Genomic DNA, 13,130 nt, shown 5'->3' with positions numbered 1-13,130 from the left:
TCCTCGTTTGCAAAAACACATTTTCCATTATGTGCTTGTGCATATAGCATTGTCCACATTCCTGAATAACTAGAAGTCTAAAATTTGCCATAATGGACATGGTGTAGTTGTTAGGCCTGGGCAATAAATGGGGGGAAGCCCATGCCTTCATTCCAGTTTTTGTTGTATGTGAGGGCCGCCGCGCCCCCCCCCCCCCCAATTCTGGACAGGTACAGGTTTACCACCGCAGTGAGAACTAGATCTGAATGGACTTTTCTAGGCTTAAGGGCACAAATCATCTTTGTTAACAGTCATGGGGTGGGATGTGGTATCTCCTAAGATTTTGTAATGATTGTTTGGTGGGGGGGCTCCCAAAGCACTGAGTGGAAATTGCTTCTTTCCCTGAATGTCTGCTGCACTCCGCCCAAGGAATCTTATGCAGCTGGTAGTTCACATCTTTGCAGGGAAGAGAGATTGGCGGGGGGGGGGGTTGATGTTGGTTGAAGGGCCTTGAATGCACCCACAGTCTGTTTTCAGGTAATGGAACGAGTGATGCTTGCTAGATGCTCTCAGTCCCTTCCAGGCCCCCGATATATCCTATACCAGAAGAGGGCAGAGATTTTAGTTGGGAATGGGAAATGCAGACCAGAGGTCTTTGGTGGGGCCATGTCAGAAGAAGAAGAAGAGTTGGTTTTTATATGCCAACTTTACTGCTTAAGGAAAACTCAAACTGGCTTACAATCACCTTCACTTTCCCTCCCCACAACAGACACCCTGTGAGGTAGGTGGGGCTGAGAGAGCTGTGACTAGCCCAAGGTCACCCAGCTAGCTTCATGTGTAGGAGTGGGGAAACAAATCCAGTTCACCAGATTAGCTGCCGCCGCTCATGTGGAGGAGTGGGGAATCAAACCTGGTTCTCCAGATCAGAGTCCACCACTCCAAACCACCGCTCTTAACCACTACACCATGCTGGCTCAGATGTTGTGTGATGGCCTTTTCCTTCAGTGAATGAAGGTTTAAGGTTCTCCAGAAGCTATTGTTCTAGGGCAACTGACCCTGTAAATGGACGTCACCAGCTTGCCCGTAATGCCTGAACTGGACAGTGTGGCTGGGGCATCTCCTCTGCAGCTCTTGCTGATGATTTATCAGTGGGACTAAGGATTCATCTCCTCCGGTACTTCCCCTCTCTCATTTTGGTATGGGAACGCTGCCTCTCCAGCTTCACGACACTCTGGGATCTGCTTATATAAGCGGCCTGCACTCAATTGGGCTTATTTTTTCTCTCTCATGCATACTTTTAGTCCCTCTCAGGCCTTCTTGGAGTGGGGTTTTGCCAGCTGTTTTTCAAAACAAATATAGTGCAAATGACACGAAGTTTCTTGGCAAGCCCTGCGCCCCCTTTCTTTCTCCAATGAAGGCGTTGCATGAAGGAACAAGCAGCTGCAGACATCTGGCACCCAGGCTTCAAGGGCCAAGTTCTTCAAAGTGAGTGTGATTGGAAGCAAGGGAATAAGGCAGTGGGGTCAGTCTACAGGCGTGCTGGGACCACTGTTCACTCCCTTGGTCAGTCCGAGCTTTGCGGCAGTGCTTTTCCTTCCTACACTAGTTCTGTGATTCTGGGTGCCAAACTTCAGTTTTCATTCTCATAATGTAAACGTTGCAGGGGGGAAAACCCCCAAGGTAAATAAACGTGAGCGAATAGGAAACCTTGGAATCCATGCATTAGGTTGGATCCAACCAGCTTTCCTGCTGGTGAAAAGGGAGGAGAAAGAGGGTCTGCTTTGACCATCCGACAAGGCTGTGCTGGGGATCATGGACTGTGGGATGGAGGTTGTATGTAAGGAGGAGAATCGGGCAAGGTCCATACAAAAAACTGGCTGGATCCAATGTGTTACATTACAGTGAGTCTTCACAATACGTAATTTTCCTTCCTATATGGGTTCTTTGGTTCAGTGGTTCTCTTTTTCTGACCGTGGCCCCCTTCTGACCTTGTTTCCTTCCTGTGGCCCCCCCTGTCCTACCGGTAGAAAGGTAGCTATTTAAATGTTGTGTTTGTAAACAGCCAAGGAACAAAGAAGCATAAACAGCCACACAAAATGCACACATGCAGTTCTTATTGGGAAACTGAAATTTACAAAAAATACCCCACAACAAGGGAATACAACATGCTAATAAACAACAATGTTCACATACAAGGGAGAACAAAGCCTCTCCCACTGTTTCACAAAATTACAGCAATACAAAAATCCACAGTTGCAAACGATGCATAGAAGTGCAGTGAAGAAAGTCATGGGCTAGGTTTTCATGGGTTTCTGTTTTTGTCACTTCACTTCCCTCTGTGGCCCCCTAGTCTCGTGCCGCGGTCCCCCGTTTACGCAGTTTTCACCTGTGGCTCCCTTGGAATCTCTTGGGGGCCCCCGAGGGGGGCATATGGCCCCAGGTTGAGAACCACTGCTCTGGTTAGTCCAAAGTTATGTAGAATCTTTATACTTTCGAGATTTAATTGCCCCTTTTCAGTGGTTTTGCTGGGCTGTATGCTAAAGATCCCTTTTTCAGACCGGCTGTGTCCCTGCCCTCTTCAGTCAGTGGACTCCTTGGTACATATCCTTTTGCATTGTCCTTATGTGTCCCAACTTAGGCTAAAATGGATTATACCATGTTTTAACAAATGGTCCACATCTTCTCGAGCAACTTTGGAGCAAACGGTTCAGTTTCTCTTCGAGGACTCCGACCCTCAGTGTACTTATTTTGTTGCTCGTTTTCTGGAGGCTGCAGAGAAGAGATGAAGGGAGGTGTTTTTAGAGATGGGGGGAGAAAGAAAAAAAGCACAATAGTAAACTCATTTCAGAATTCGGGCGTTGTGGATCATATACAATGAACCGTCCATTTATGGTGGGGCAGATCTAACCAATCCTCTCAGGAGCCTTCCTCCACCTCAAAAATGGTTCTTTTGCCAACGGAAGAGCCACTTAACGTTGGAGAAAGGCTCACATTTGAGCCAGAAGGAAAGGTAGGGGAATAAATATTTTCATAAATCGATACATACATAAACTTTGCTCACAGAAGTGGTAGGAGGGGGTAGGATCCACCCCATTACTTTCATCAACAGTTCCTCGTCACACTATCTTCATTGGCCTAAATCAGTCAATGAATACGTTTGTGCCGTTTATCCAACATATAAATTGGGTCCAAGTAAATAAAACTTCTAATCCATTGGCTAAGCAGAATTTTTAAGCCGACGAGTAAACGTTTCCATAATAGTGGAGTCCCATATTAAAAGGGGGGGGGGAGCCACAGATGTTTTGGTTGTTGCTTGAGGTTTTTTTCATTGTTGTGCTATTGCTGTGCTTGCTACCATGAGAAGATGAATCATAAACATATGTTTCTGTCGGTGGACTTTGGATGTTATTCATACGTAGGGGAATAGACAGAGGAGCAAATTTTTCATCAAAGCCAATCTAGTTCAGTTCTAACTACCAGAAGTTCTTGGAAATGTGGGATATGGTCTGTCCTGCTAAACCTAGTTGCTCTTTGGGGATTTCTGCATACCCATTCATTAAAATCTACATGAGCACCTTGCAAGTGTATCAGAGAAGTTCCCGAAACCCTGGGAGCTGGGCAAGACTGGGTAGAGATGCCTGAAGTATGCTCAGCTCCATCCCCATGACCCACCCTTACCCTCTCCTCCTGCCTCTTCATATCTATAGCTCTTATAATTAAGATCAGCAAAGTACTGTATAATAGGCTTTGCTCTGACAACTCTCCCTGCAGTGTGTGTGTGTGTTCGCCGTCAAGTCACAGCTGACTTCTGGAGACCCCATAGGGTTTTCAAGGCAAGAGGTGTTCAGAGGTGGTTTGCAATGCCTGCCTCTGCATGAGCTGTAGAAAAGAGCAAGAGTCCAGTAGCACCTTAAAGACTAACAAAATTTCTAGCAGGGTATGTGACCTTTCGTGAGCCACACCTCACTTCTTCAGATACAGCTAGAATGTGATTCCAGCTATCCTTAAGTAGGGAAGAGCGAACACAATGTCAATGTCAAAAGCAAGTAAATGACATTTGCAGGCGTGATTGGATTAGGTGTGTTATGCAAAGGGGTAGTAGGCATGGAGAAATTAGCATCGGTAATGAGACAGGAATCCCAGATCTCTATTCAATCCAGGTGAATGCATTGTCTTGTGCTTCATTATTAGTTGTAATTCAGCAGTCTCTTTTTTTATCTGTGTGAGCTGAGGGAGTTCTGAGTGAACCTTGAGTGGCCCAAGGTCACCCAGCAGGCTTTATGTGGAAGAGTGGGGAATCAAACCTGGTTCTACGATTAGAGTCCGCCTCTCTTAACCTCTCCACCACTCTGGCTCTCCTCTCTGCAGTAGGTTACTATTATTTTCACATACACCGTGTGTCTCTTTCAGACTTCTCAAGAAAACCCCACTTCGGCAATCAGCAACCTAAATCTTATCTCTGAGAGCTGTTAATCAATGAATCAAGCTGCCTGTGAACAATATGGCCCTTGGAGGGTGTGTGTTTTTTTAAAAGGGAGGTTTGAACAGGCTTTTATTGAGTGTGCTTTCAAGATAGGAAAGGTATTTTGTTGTTAAAGTTTGCTTGCATAACTGTCTGAGATCTAGTTTATATAATTCATTCCAGCGACACAGTTGGGTTGTTCATATCAGTTGGGTATCTTTAGCCAGATCTCTCTTCTCTTTAATGGCTTATCGCTCTGCACAATTCTTGCAGGCTGAAACGGAGGAAGATGGCAGACAAGGTCCTACCACAGAGGGTAAGCATCTGTTTTCCGAGAGAGCTTTTAAGCCTTAAAGGGTGGAGAAACGGCAGTGGAGATACCATTTAGTGCCGGGGGGTGGGGGTGGGGGAACAGACCTTGGGGCCTGAGGTGGTTCTCCACATCACCTTCTTCCACAACATTTGGGTGCACAGGTGAAGGGAGACAAGGTGTTTCCTGCGCATGCATTGGTAGGAATATGAACCCGCTACTTCAGGGGAAGTTCGGTGCTTTTGCTCGCCTCTCGATGAGTCTTCTCCCTTGTAGAGTGGCTGGCCATAAGAGACTGGGACAAGTTACAGCCATTCCTATTTGGGTGGCATCCGGTTCGCCCAGAGTACCTCGGCAGTTTCAGTCAACCTAGATCAACCCCGTTCAACAAAATTTTTTGATCTTTTTTAATTTACAAAGTGATTCAACATCCTTTCATTATGCATCACACAGCGATCCTGTGACAGGGCAGTCATGTTTCTAAGATTGACACTCTTCTGTCCTTAACTATATCAAGGCAAGCCCTAAATGCCTCCCTCCCAATAATATGCAGAGCCTGGATATGCCTGGGGGATGGTGAGGCTCACAGAAGAAATCTGAGAGAATGTGACTTTTCCTGATCTGTAATATCAGGAGAAATTTTATCCATTGAAATTCTCTTTCTGAGTAACTGCTTTAGAGGCACAGGAGCCTTATGTAAATTCAATCTGGTAACATGAACTGGAGAGACGCGCCTCTGAGGGGCTCTCTTTGTTTTTGTAGATTCGTGAGCTGGTCCCAGAGTCTCAGGCCTATATGGATTTGCTGGCCTTCGAACGGAAGCTGGACCAGACCATCGCCCGCAAAAGGATGGAGATCCAGGAGGCAATCAAGAAACCTTTGACGGTGCGGAGGGGTGGGGTGGCTAGCCAAGCCCTTTGACTTTAGTGGGTGTGCCCTGGCCCTTGGGGCCTTAGTATAGATAGCGTGTGCTGCCCTACAAACTGAGCATGCCCTAGGGAGAAAGGTCTGGGCCAGGGAGCGGAGTTGCATTTGTGTGATGCAGGGGTCCCCCAACATGGTAACCGTGGGCACCCGCCAACACCTTTTTTTTTAGTGTTTTTAGGAAGTGGGCGGGTCAGATGTGGTTTTTGCCCAGCAAGGCTTCTGATTGACTTTTGGGGATTTCAGTGGCTGTGCAGATTTTTTAATGTTGCTTTGGCAGCAGCTGCCACCGCAGCACAAGGATCTACATTGTGTGACTGAACTTAAGCTGTGGCGGCCATTTTGTGGCTGGCTCCGCCTCCTGCAGTAGCCATTTTGTTGCTGCGCCCACCATGCTGTGTCAGAATGTGCCCGCAGGCTGAAAAAAGGTTGGGGACACCTGGTGTGGTGAATCCATGCCATTACTGTCCCAGTGAAACCCTCTTTCTAAATCTCCAGCAAAAGCGGAAGCTGCGAATTTATATCTCCAATACCTTTACTCCTGGCAAGGAGGATTCTGAAGGTGGGGAACGGATAGCCTCGTGGGAACTTCGCGTGGAGGGCAAACTTTTGGATGACGTAAGACCTTATTTCTGATGAGTGTTTTTTTGTGGGGGGTGGGGGTTAGCTAGTGTGCTTCCCCTGGTGGTGGTAGATCAGTTCCTGGCAATTCCTTTGCTTTAAATTGCTTTTCATAGCCTGGCCGCAGGCTGGTTGTCTCAGCCCAGTTCTCTCTTCCAGAGTTTGGGCGGTCAAATCTTTTTCAGATTGTCCCACTGCCACAGAAGTTAAAGAGAACACAGCTATATTTCAGACACAGTGTTTGTTCCTGTGTTTCAATAGACCCTGGAATGCAGACTCTACAAAATGTCCATTTCCCCCCACATTTTCCTTCCATCCCCCCACCTTTCTTCCTATCTTACTGAAAGCCCTTAAGATGAGTGCTGCAAAAAAGCGCAATATAAAAAATAAAAGATATGATTAGGGTATCAGTCCAATGCGGAGGACATCCCTTGTGTCTGGTGGTAGCACGGCCAATCTAAGAAAGGATTGCCCCTTATTTAGAGGTTCACTTGACAACAGTGCTGTCTCTCTGTGTGTAAATCGGGACTCGATCCCTTATCAAGCTTTCTGTCTGTCTGCCTCAGCCAAGTAAGCAGAAGAGAAAATTCTCCTCCTTTTTCAAAAGCCTGGTCATCGAGCTGGACAAAGAACTGTATGGGCCAGATAACCACCTGGTGGAGGTAGGTACCTGCTTGTCTTTGGGGGGGGGGCAGCTCAGAGCAATTTCACACTCCCCATTTCAGTGCTCAGGAGGTAGGGTTCCCAGCTCTGGGTTGGGAAATACCTGGAGATTTTGGGGGTGGAGCCTGAGGAGGGCAGGGTTTGGGGAGGAGAGGGACTTCAGTAGGGTATAATGCCATAGAACCCACCTTCCAAAGCAGCCATTTTCTCCAGGTGAACTGATCTCTATTGGATGGAGATCAGTTGCAATCCCAGGAGATCTCCAGCTAGTACCTGGAGATTGGCAACCCTATCAGGAGGACAATCCTCTTGGCCTAGCAAGCTGACATATCAGATCACATTTCTCCCTGGGAGTTGATGCCGATCTCTTCTTTCCCCTGAACGGCTTCTCTCTTTGGGTTTATGCCATTGCAGCTGCGTACAATGACTTTAGTTGTAGCCTGGCCAGGGTGTAAGCCCCCCAGGGCTGAAAAGAATTAGGGCCTTTGCCGTCAGGGCTCAGCCGGCATTGACTGGCATCCTTCCCCCAAAACGACTATCCATACCCATTCTAATTAATTTCTATACCGCTTTTCATGGATCACAAAGCTCTTTTCTCAGCTGCTCTTACAGCAAAACTGTTTTTTAAAAATCAGCTTTATTACATCTTGCATAACAGTACATTTCAACATAGTACCTATCTTGCATCCGGGTTTCTTGAGTACATTAACCCTAAAATTTGACTTTAAAATTAAATACAAAAAGTGAAAGGATACACGGGTGTTGGAAAAGCTCTATGAAAAATAGTTTCATGAGGGAGGGGAGGGGGATTTAATTTTTTTTTCTTTAGAGATGTCAATCCAGGCCTAAAAACAGCGCATTATGTACAAAAGGTTGCTGAGGGAAGCGGGGGGGAACCGGAGTGGAGTAAACCACAACCATAACAAGGGGAAGGGAGATTTTGATAGACATAGGAAAGACGCTTGACAGCAAGGTGAGATAATCAAGGTTTTTATTTTATTTTTATTTTATTAGATTTGTATCCCGCCCTTCCCTGACCACAGTTAAGCTCAGGGCAGCTACCAACCGATAGGATGAACAACCAATTTAAATGACACTGAGCCACTAACACTTTAGGCCAGGGTGTTGAATTCATTTGTTATAAGGGCCGGATATGACATAAATGTCACTTGGTTGGGCCGGGCCATGCCTCGCCAGCCAGATTGAGTCGGGGGGGGGGGGCTGCCTTGGCTGGCTCACAGGCCAGATAAGAGCTCTCAAGGGGCCTGATCCAGTCCACGAGCCTTATGTTTGACACCTCTGCATTAGGCTGTCTCAGTGCCTTCACTCAGAGTTCGCTAAGTACCAGTGGAAGTCTTATTTGGCTTCAGTGCAGACCAATGCATGATGCGTGTCTGGTAATGGAGGCCCGTAAATGGATAGTAATGGTAATGGAGGCCTCTCTATTAACTTACGGGGTTGTATCCATCTACTCACTTGGCTGTGACTACACTTTAGGGGGCGCCTTTGGGCATTTTTTGTCTTTAAATTATTGATATTATTGAAACTATTGTCTTTAAATTATTAATATTATAAAGGTAAAGGTACCCTGTGCAAGCACTGGGTCATTCCTGACCCATGGGGTGACGTCACATCCCGACGTTTACTAGGCAGACTTTGTTTACGGGGTGGTTTGCCAGTGCCTTCCTGAGTCATCTTCCCTTTACCCCCAGCAAGCTGGGTACTCATTTGACCGACCTCAGAAGGATGGAAGGCTGATTCAACCGTGAGCTGGCTACTTGAAACCGACTTCCGTCAGGATTGAACTCAGGTCGTGAGCAGAGCTTTGGACTGCAGTACTGCAGCTTACCACTCTGTGCCACGGGGCTCTTCCCATTGATATTATAGGGCTGTTTTAAATGCTGTTTTATTTTATTGTATACTATATTGTTGTGTGAGCTGCTCTGTGCCCGGCCTAGGATGGAGAGAGCGTGGTAGAAATGTAATAAAATAAATAAAGTGCTACATAATAAAATGAATAACCTTGCTGTGTCTCTTGTGTTCTCCTCCCCCGCCCAGTGGCACCGGATGGCCACGACTCAAGAGACAGATGGCTTCCAGGTCAAGCGCCCAGGTGATGTCAATGTGAAATGCACTCTGCTGCTTATGCTGGACCACCAGGTAACTGAGAAGAGGCCCCAGAGCAGGTCAAAATGCATGCCCTGGCTTTCCCAGGATCCCATCTTCATAACTGCAGAGGCGGTGGAACTTTAGGAGGGGAGGCGGGTCCAGCAGTAGGTCTCTTCCATTATTTTCTGGCCTTGACTCCACCACCTTGAGATATGGTGACAAGGGGATGTCTGTCTGTGCTTTACAGAGCTGCCATTCTTTAATTTTTCTTCTGCACTGAACTGTGCAGAAGTTGGAACATCTGGCCTACGGATTAGAACTGGCCAGTGTCCGTCCCCCCCCCCCCCCACCCATGGCTTTAGGGATGATCCACCTCTTTAGTCACTCAGGCTGCAGTGCTTGACTGGAATGGAAGTGTGGGCTCATTAACCAGGCAACGTTGCCCTTTGCAGCCCCCCCAATACAAGCTGGACCCCCGTCTGGCTCGCCTGCTGGGTGTCCACACCCAGACGCGCGCCAGCATCATGCAGGCCCTCTGGCTCTACATCAAACACAACAAGCTTCAGGACAGCCACGAAAAGGAGTACATCAACTGCAACCGCTACTTCCGCCAGGTCAGTAAACTGTGGCCTTGGGGTAAGTAATAACTTGCAGCGCTGCCTGGCAGGATGCCTTAAAAATTGGTGCAACATCACATGACCCCGAGGATCAAGAAACACCCCCCAAAGGTCATTAAGATCTGCAGATAATAATTTGGTGGTCCCCGTCCCTAAGAGTGTGCGGCTGTCCTCAACGAGAGCCAGGGCCTTCTCGGCCCTGGCTCCAGCCTGGTGGAATGCTCTGCCTGGTAACATCAGGGCCCTGCAGGACCCTAAAGAGTTCTGCAGGGCCTGTAAGACAGAGCTATTCAGCCAGGCCTATAGCCAAGGACAGCCGCAGGTGTCATCAATGCTGGCTTTCCTACCTCCCCGTCTTTTTTCTAGTAGTTAGTACAGTTATGCTGGAGGGGGTAGCTTGTCTGCCTGTTTGACACAGCAGGTGCTGTAAGTACTGTGCACCATCTTTGGTTTTAATGTGTGGAATTTCATTATATCTTATTGCTGTAAATGCTTTAATGTGATATTAAAACATTAATGTGATATTAAAACATTTAAAGCAATAAAATATGAAATTCCGTGTGTGTGTGTGTGTAGCAGCTACATAAGGGGAAGGGCCATGGTTCAGAGGTAGAGCATCTGCTTGGTATGCAGAGGGTCCCAGGTTCAATCCCTGGCATCTCCAGTTAAAGGGACTAGACAAATAGGTGATGTGAAAGACCTCTGCCTGAGACCCTGGAGAGCCACTGCCGGGCTGAGCAGACAATACTGACTTGGATGGACCAAGGGTCTGATTTAGTAGAAGGCAGCTTCGTGTGTGTGTGTGTGTATATATATGGATTTTTTATTGTTGTTACCTGCCTGGCCTTTGCTGGGGAGGGCGGGCTAGAAGTTTAATAAATTAAATAAATAAAACCTTGCGTGCATCCCCTTTGAGGTACTTTTAGCTCAGACGCTTCGGGCCTGCTTTCTGCCTGGCCAGTGATGTTGTGTTCTGCCGCTATCAGCTTCGTCCCTTTTCTTTTTGCTAGATCTTTGGCTGCATCCGCATGCGATTCTCTGAGATCCCCATGAAGCTGGCGGGGCTGCTGCAACACCCAGATCCCATCGTCATCAACCACGTCATCAGGTAGGGCCGGCAATGCAAGGTTTGTGGGGGGCAAATTCCCGTCTGCCCATCCTTGCGTGTGCACACCACTTTCCTCTCCCTGCCCACCCCCTCCTCGCCCTGCATTGCACAAAGGAGTCAGAGCCAGCGTGGCCCTTATTGGTCTTCCGCAGCCTCTGTGCTTCCTGAGTTCCCATCCATGAAATGGGAATAATGTTGGTCTGCTTGACAGAAAATATTTTGTGAAAGCCAGTTAAAAGACCTATGAGAAATAGCATCAGAGAGAGTGAGAAGGATGTTCTTCCTGGTCGTTTCGACCAGGGATTCTTAAACGTTTTCCACTCGCAACTCCTTTTCGCTCGAGAAATTTTTACGCGACTCCGGGTATTGTCAGACTTCAGTATATAGGTACATAAAATACATATACAAATCAAACATTTACTGATCATAAATCATAAAAGAAATAAATTTTAAATCATAAAGAAATAAATTTTAAATCATAAAGAAATAAATTTTAAATCATAAAGAAATAAATTTTAAAACAATTATTTGGTGTACATATAATTTTACCTTTTACCGTTGCCAAAGAAGCAAAGTTTAAGAAGCTTTGGTCTAGTGGTCCCCAATGTGGTGCGCATGGGCATTAAGGCAGCCGCTTGTGTATATCCTGGTGCCCACTTACTTCTTCCCCAAGAATCTCTTCCCTAAAAGCTAAGAGTCAATCTTAACTTTTCTCCCCTTCATTGGCATAGGAGGTGCTTCATAGAATCATAGAGTTGGAAGGGGCCAAACAGGCCATCTAGTCCAACCCCCTGCTTAATGCAGGATCAGCCTAGAGCATCCCTGACAAGTGTTTGTCCAGCTTCTGCTTGAAGATTGCTGCGGGGGGGAGGGGTATACTACTCTGAGCTCCTTGGAGGAAGGGTGGGGTAAAAATGTGCAAACCAAATAGATTCTGTTGAAGCTGTTCAGGGCGGATAAGTGAGAATCTAGCCCTGATCTTAATGTTTGTGGGATAGTGGTGAACAAGCAGCTCCTAGAAGAAGAAGAGTTGGATTTTATATGCCGACTTTCTCTACCACTTAAGAATCAAACTGGCTTACAATCACCTTCCCCTCCCCTCCCATCAGCAGACACTCAGTGAGGTAGGTGGGACTGAGAGCGTGTGACTAGCCCAAGGTCACCCAGCTGGCTTCGTAATATGTAGGAATGGGGAAACAAATTCAGTTCACCAGATTGGAGTCCACCGCTCATGTGGAGTAGTGGGGAATCAAACCTGGTTCTCCAGATCAGAGCCCACTGCTCTTAACCACTACACCCTACTGATTCTCCTAGTGAGGTTTGTGCTCTTGGCCCTCACCCCAGCCTCCTGTCCCCAAACTCTCCAGTGTGGATCCTAATGATCAGAAGAAAACTGCTTGCTATGACATTGACGTGGAAGTGGATGATCCCTTGAAAGCCCAGATGAGCAACTTCTTGGCCTCCACCACCAACCAGCAGGAAATCGCCTCCTTGGATGTCAAGGTAGGGTCCTACCAACCATGGAACAAGGACGAGACCCAAGCAGTGTGACCTTTCACCGCTTGGTGGGCAATGCGGTGCGGGCGGTGGCTCGTTCAGTGGTTTTTATTGCGGCTGTGCTTGGATGCACGGTCCTCTTTGACCTTTTGGGAGACACCCTGCTTAGCCCTAGAGCAGGGTTCCCCAATGTTGTACTCACAGGCACCTTTCTTGGTGTCCTCCAAGTGTATTAGAAAGTGGGTGGGGCCAGATGGGGCTTTCACCTAGCCGACGTTCTGATCAGCCATTGGAGATCTGATTTACTGTGCAGATTTTTAAAAAGTTGCTGTGGAGACAGCTGCCACAATTGTTCATTGTGTGAGTGAAAGTAAGCTGTGTGTATGCAAGAAAATATTTTTAAACAATGTGTTCATTTTAAAAGGCATCCTGTTAAACAGAGCTTCTGCCTGAAAAGTTGAAGAATTACTATTTGAGTTATGCAGGACCTCACTGTCTGAGATTTTGTGGTTGGATCTGCCCTTTGTGGCAGCCATTTTGTAATTGGTTAAGCCCTTTGTGGCAGCCATTTTGTGAATGGGCCCACCATGCAGTGTCAGAATTCCAAAGGTTCCTGTAGACTCAAAGAAGTTGGGGACCCCTGCCCTAGATTCAGTGACATGATTCATCAATCATGCCTTCCAAAGCAAACTTCTCTCAAACTTCTTTGGCTGGGGGGGATGAAAGTCTTCCAAGTTCAGGCTGGCCTTAGGGTATCCTGAGAGTCTCAGATAGCAGAACAGGCCTCTGAGACTGGGAAATGTTACTCCCTTAGGAGATCTTGCAAGCAGAAATGGAACT

At 47.1% G+C, this 13,130-nt stretch overlaps 2 protein-coding genes across 2 annotated transcripts in view; one reads left to right on the top strand and one right to left on the bottom strand.

Moving 5' to 3' along the window:
* Positions 1-13,130, bottom strand: part of PSMC5 (proteasome 26S subunit, ATPase 5) — a 203,464-nt gene that overhangs the window by 178,068 nt on the left and 12,266 nt on the right. The gene's annotated exons all lie outside the window — the stretch shown is intronic.
* The window catches only part of SMARCD2 (SWI/SNF related, matrix associated, actin dependent regulator of chromatin, subfamily d, member 2), a 40,210-nt gene that overhangs the window by 23,150 nt on the left and 3,930 nt on the right, over positions 1-13,130 (top strand). The window contains exons 3-10 of the mRNA XM_056863760.1: positions 4,715-4,757; positions 5,514-5,636; positions 6,174-6,293; positions 6,863-6,958; positions 9,018-9,119; positions 9,521-9,682; positions 10,696-10,793; positions 12,161-12,296. Of these exons, the coding sequence (XP_056719738.1) occupies positions 4,715-4,757; positions 5,514-5,636; positions 6,174-6,293; positions 6,863-6,958; positions 9,018-9,119; positions 9,521-9,682; positions 10,696-10,793; positions 12,161-12,296 (880 nt within the window). The remainder of the gene's footprint in view (positions 1-4,714; positions 4,758-5,513; positions 5,637-6,173; positions 6,294-6,862; positions 6,959-9,017; positions 9,120-9,520; positions 9,683-10,695; positions 10,794-12,160; positions 12,297-13,130) is intronic.

This window comes from Euleptes europaea, chromosome 18 (genome assembly GCF_029931775.1).
Source record: "Euleptes europaea isolate rEulEur1 chromosome 18, rEulEur1.hap1, whole genome shotgun sequence".
Classification (NCBI taxonomy): Eukaryota; Metazoa; Chordata; class Lepidosauria; order Squamata; family Sphaerodactylidae; genus Euleptes; species Euleptes europaea.
Note: the sequence above shows the minus strand (reverse complement) of the source record. Positions and strands in the feature narration are given on the sequence as shown.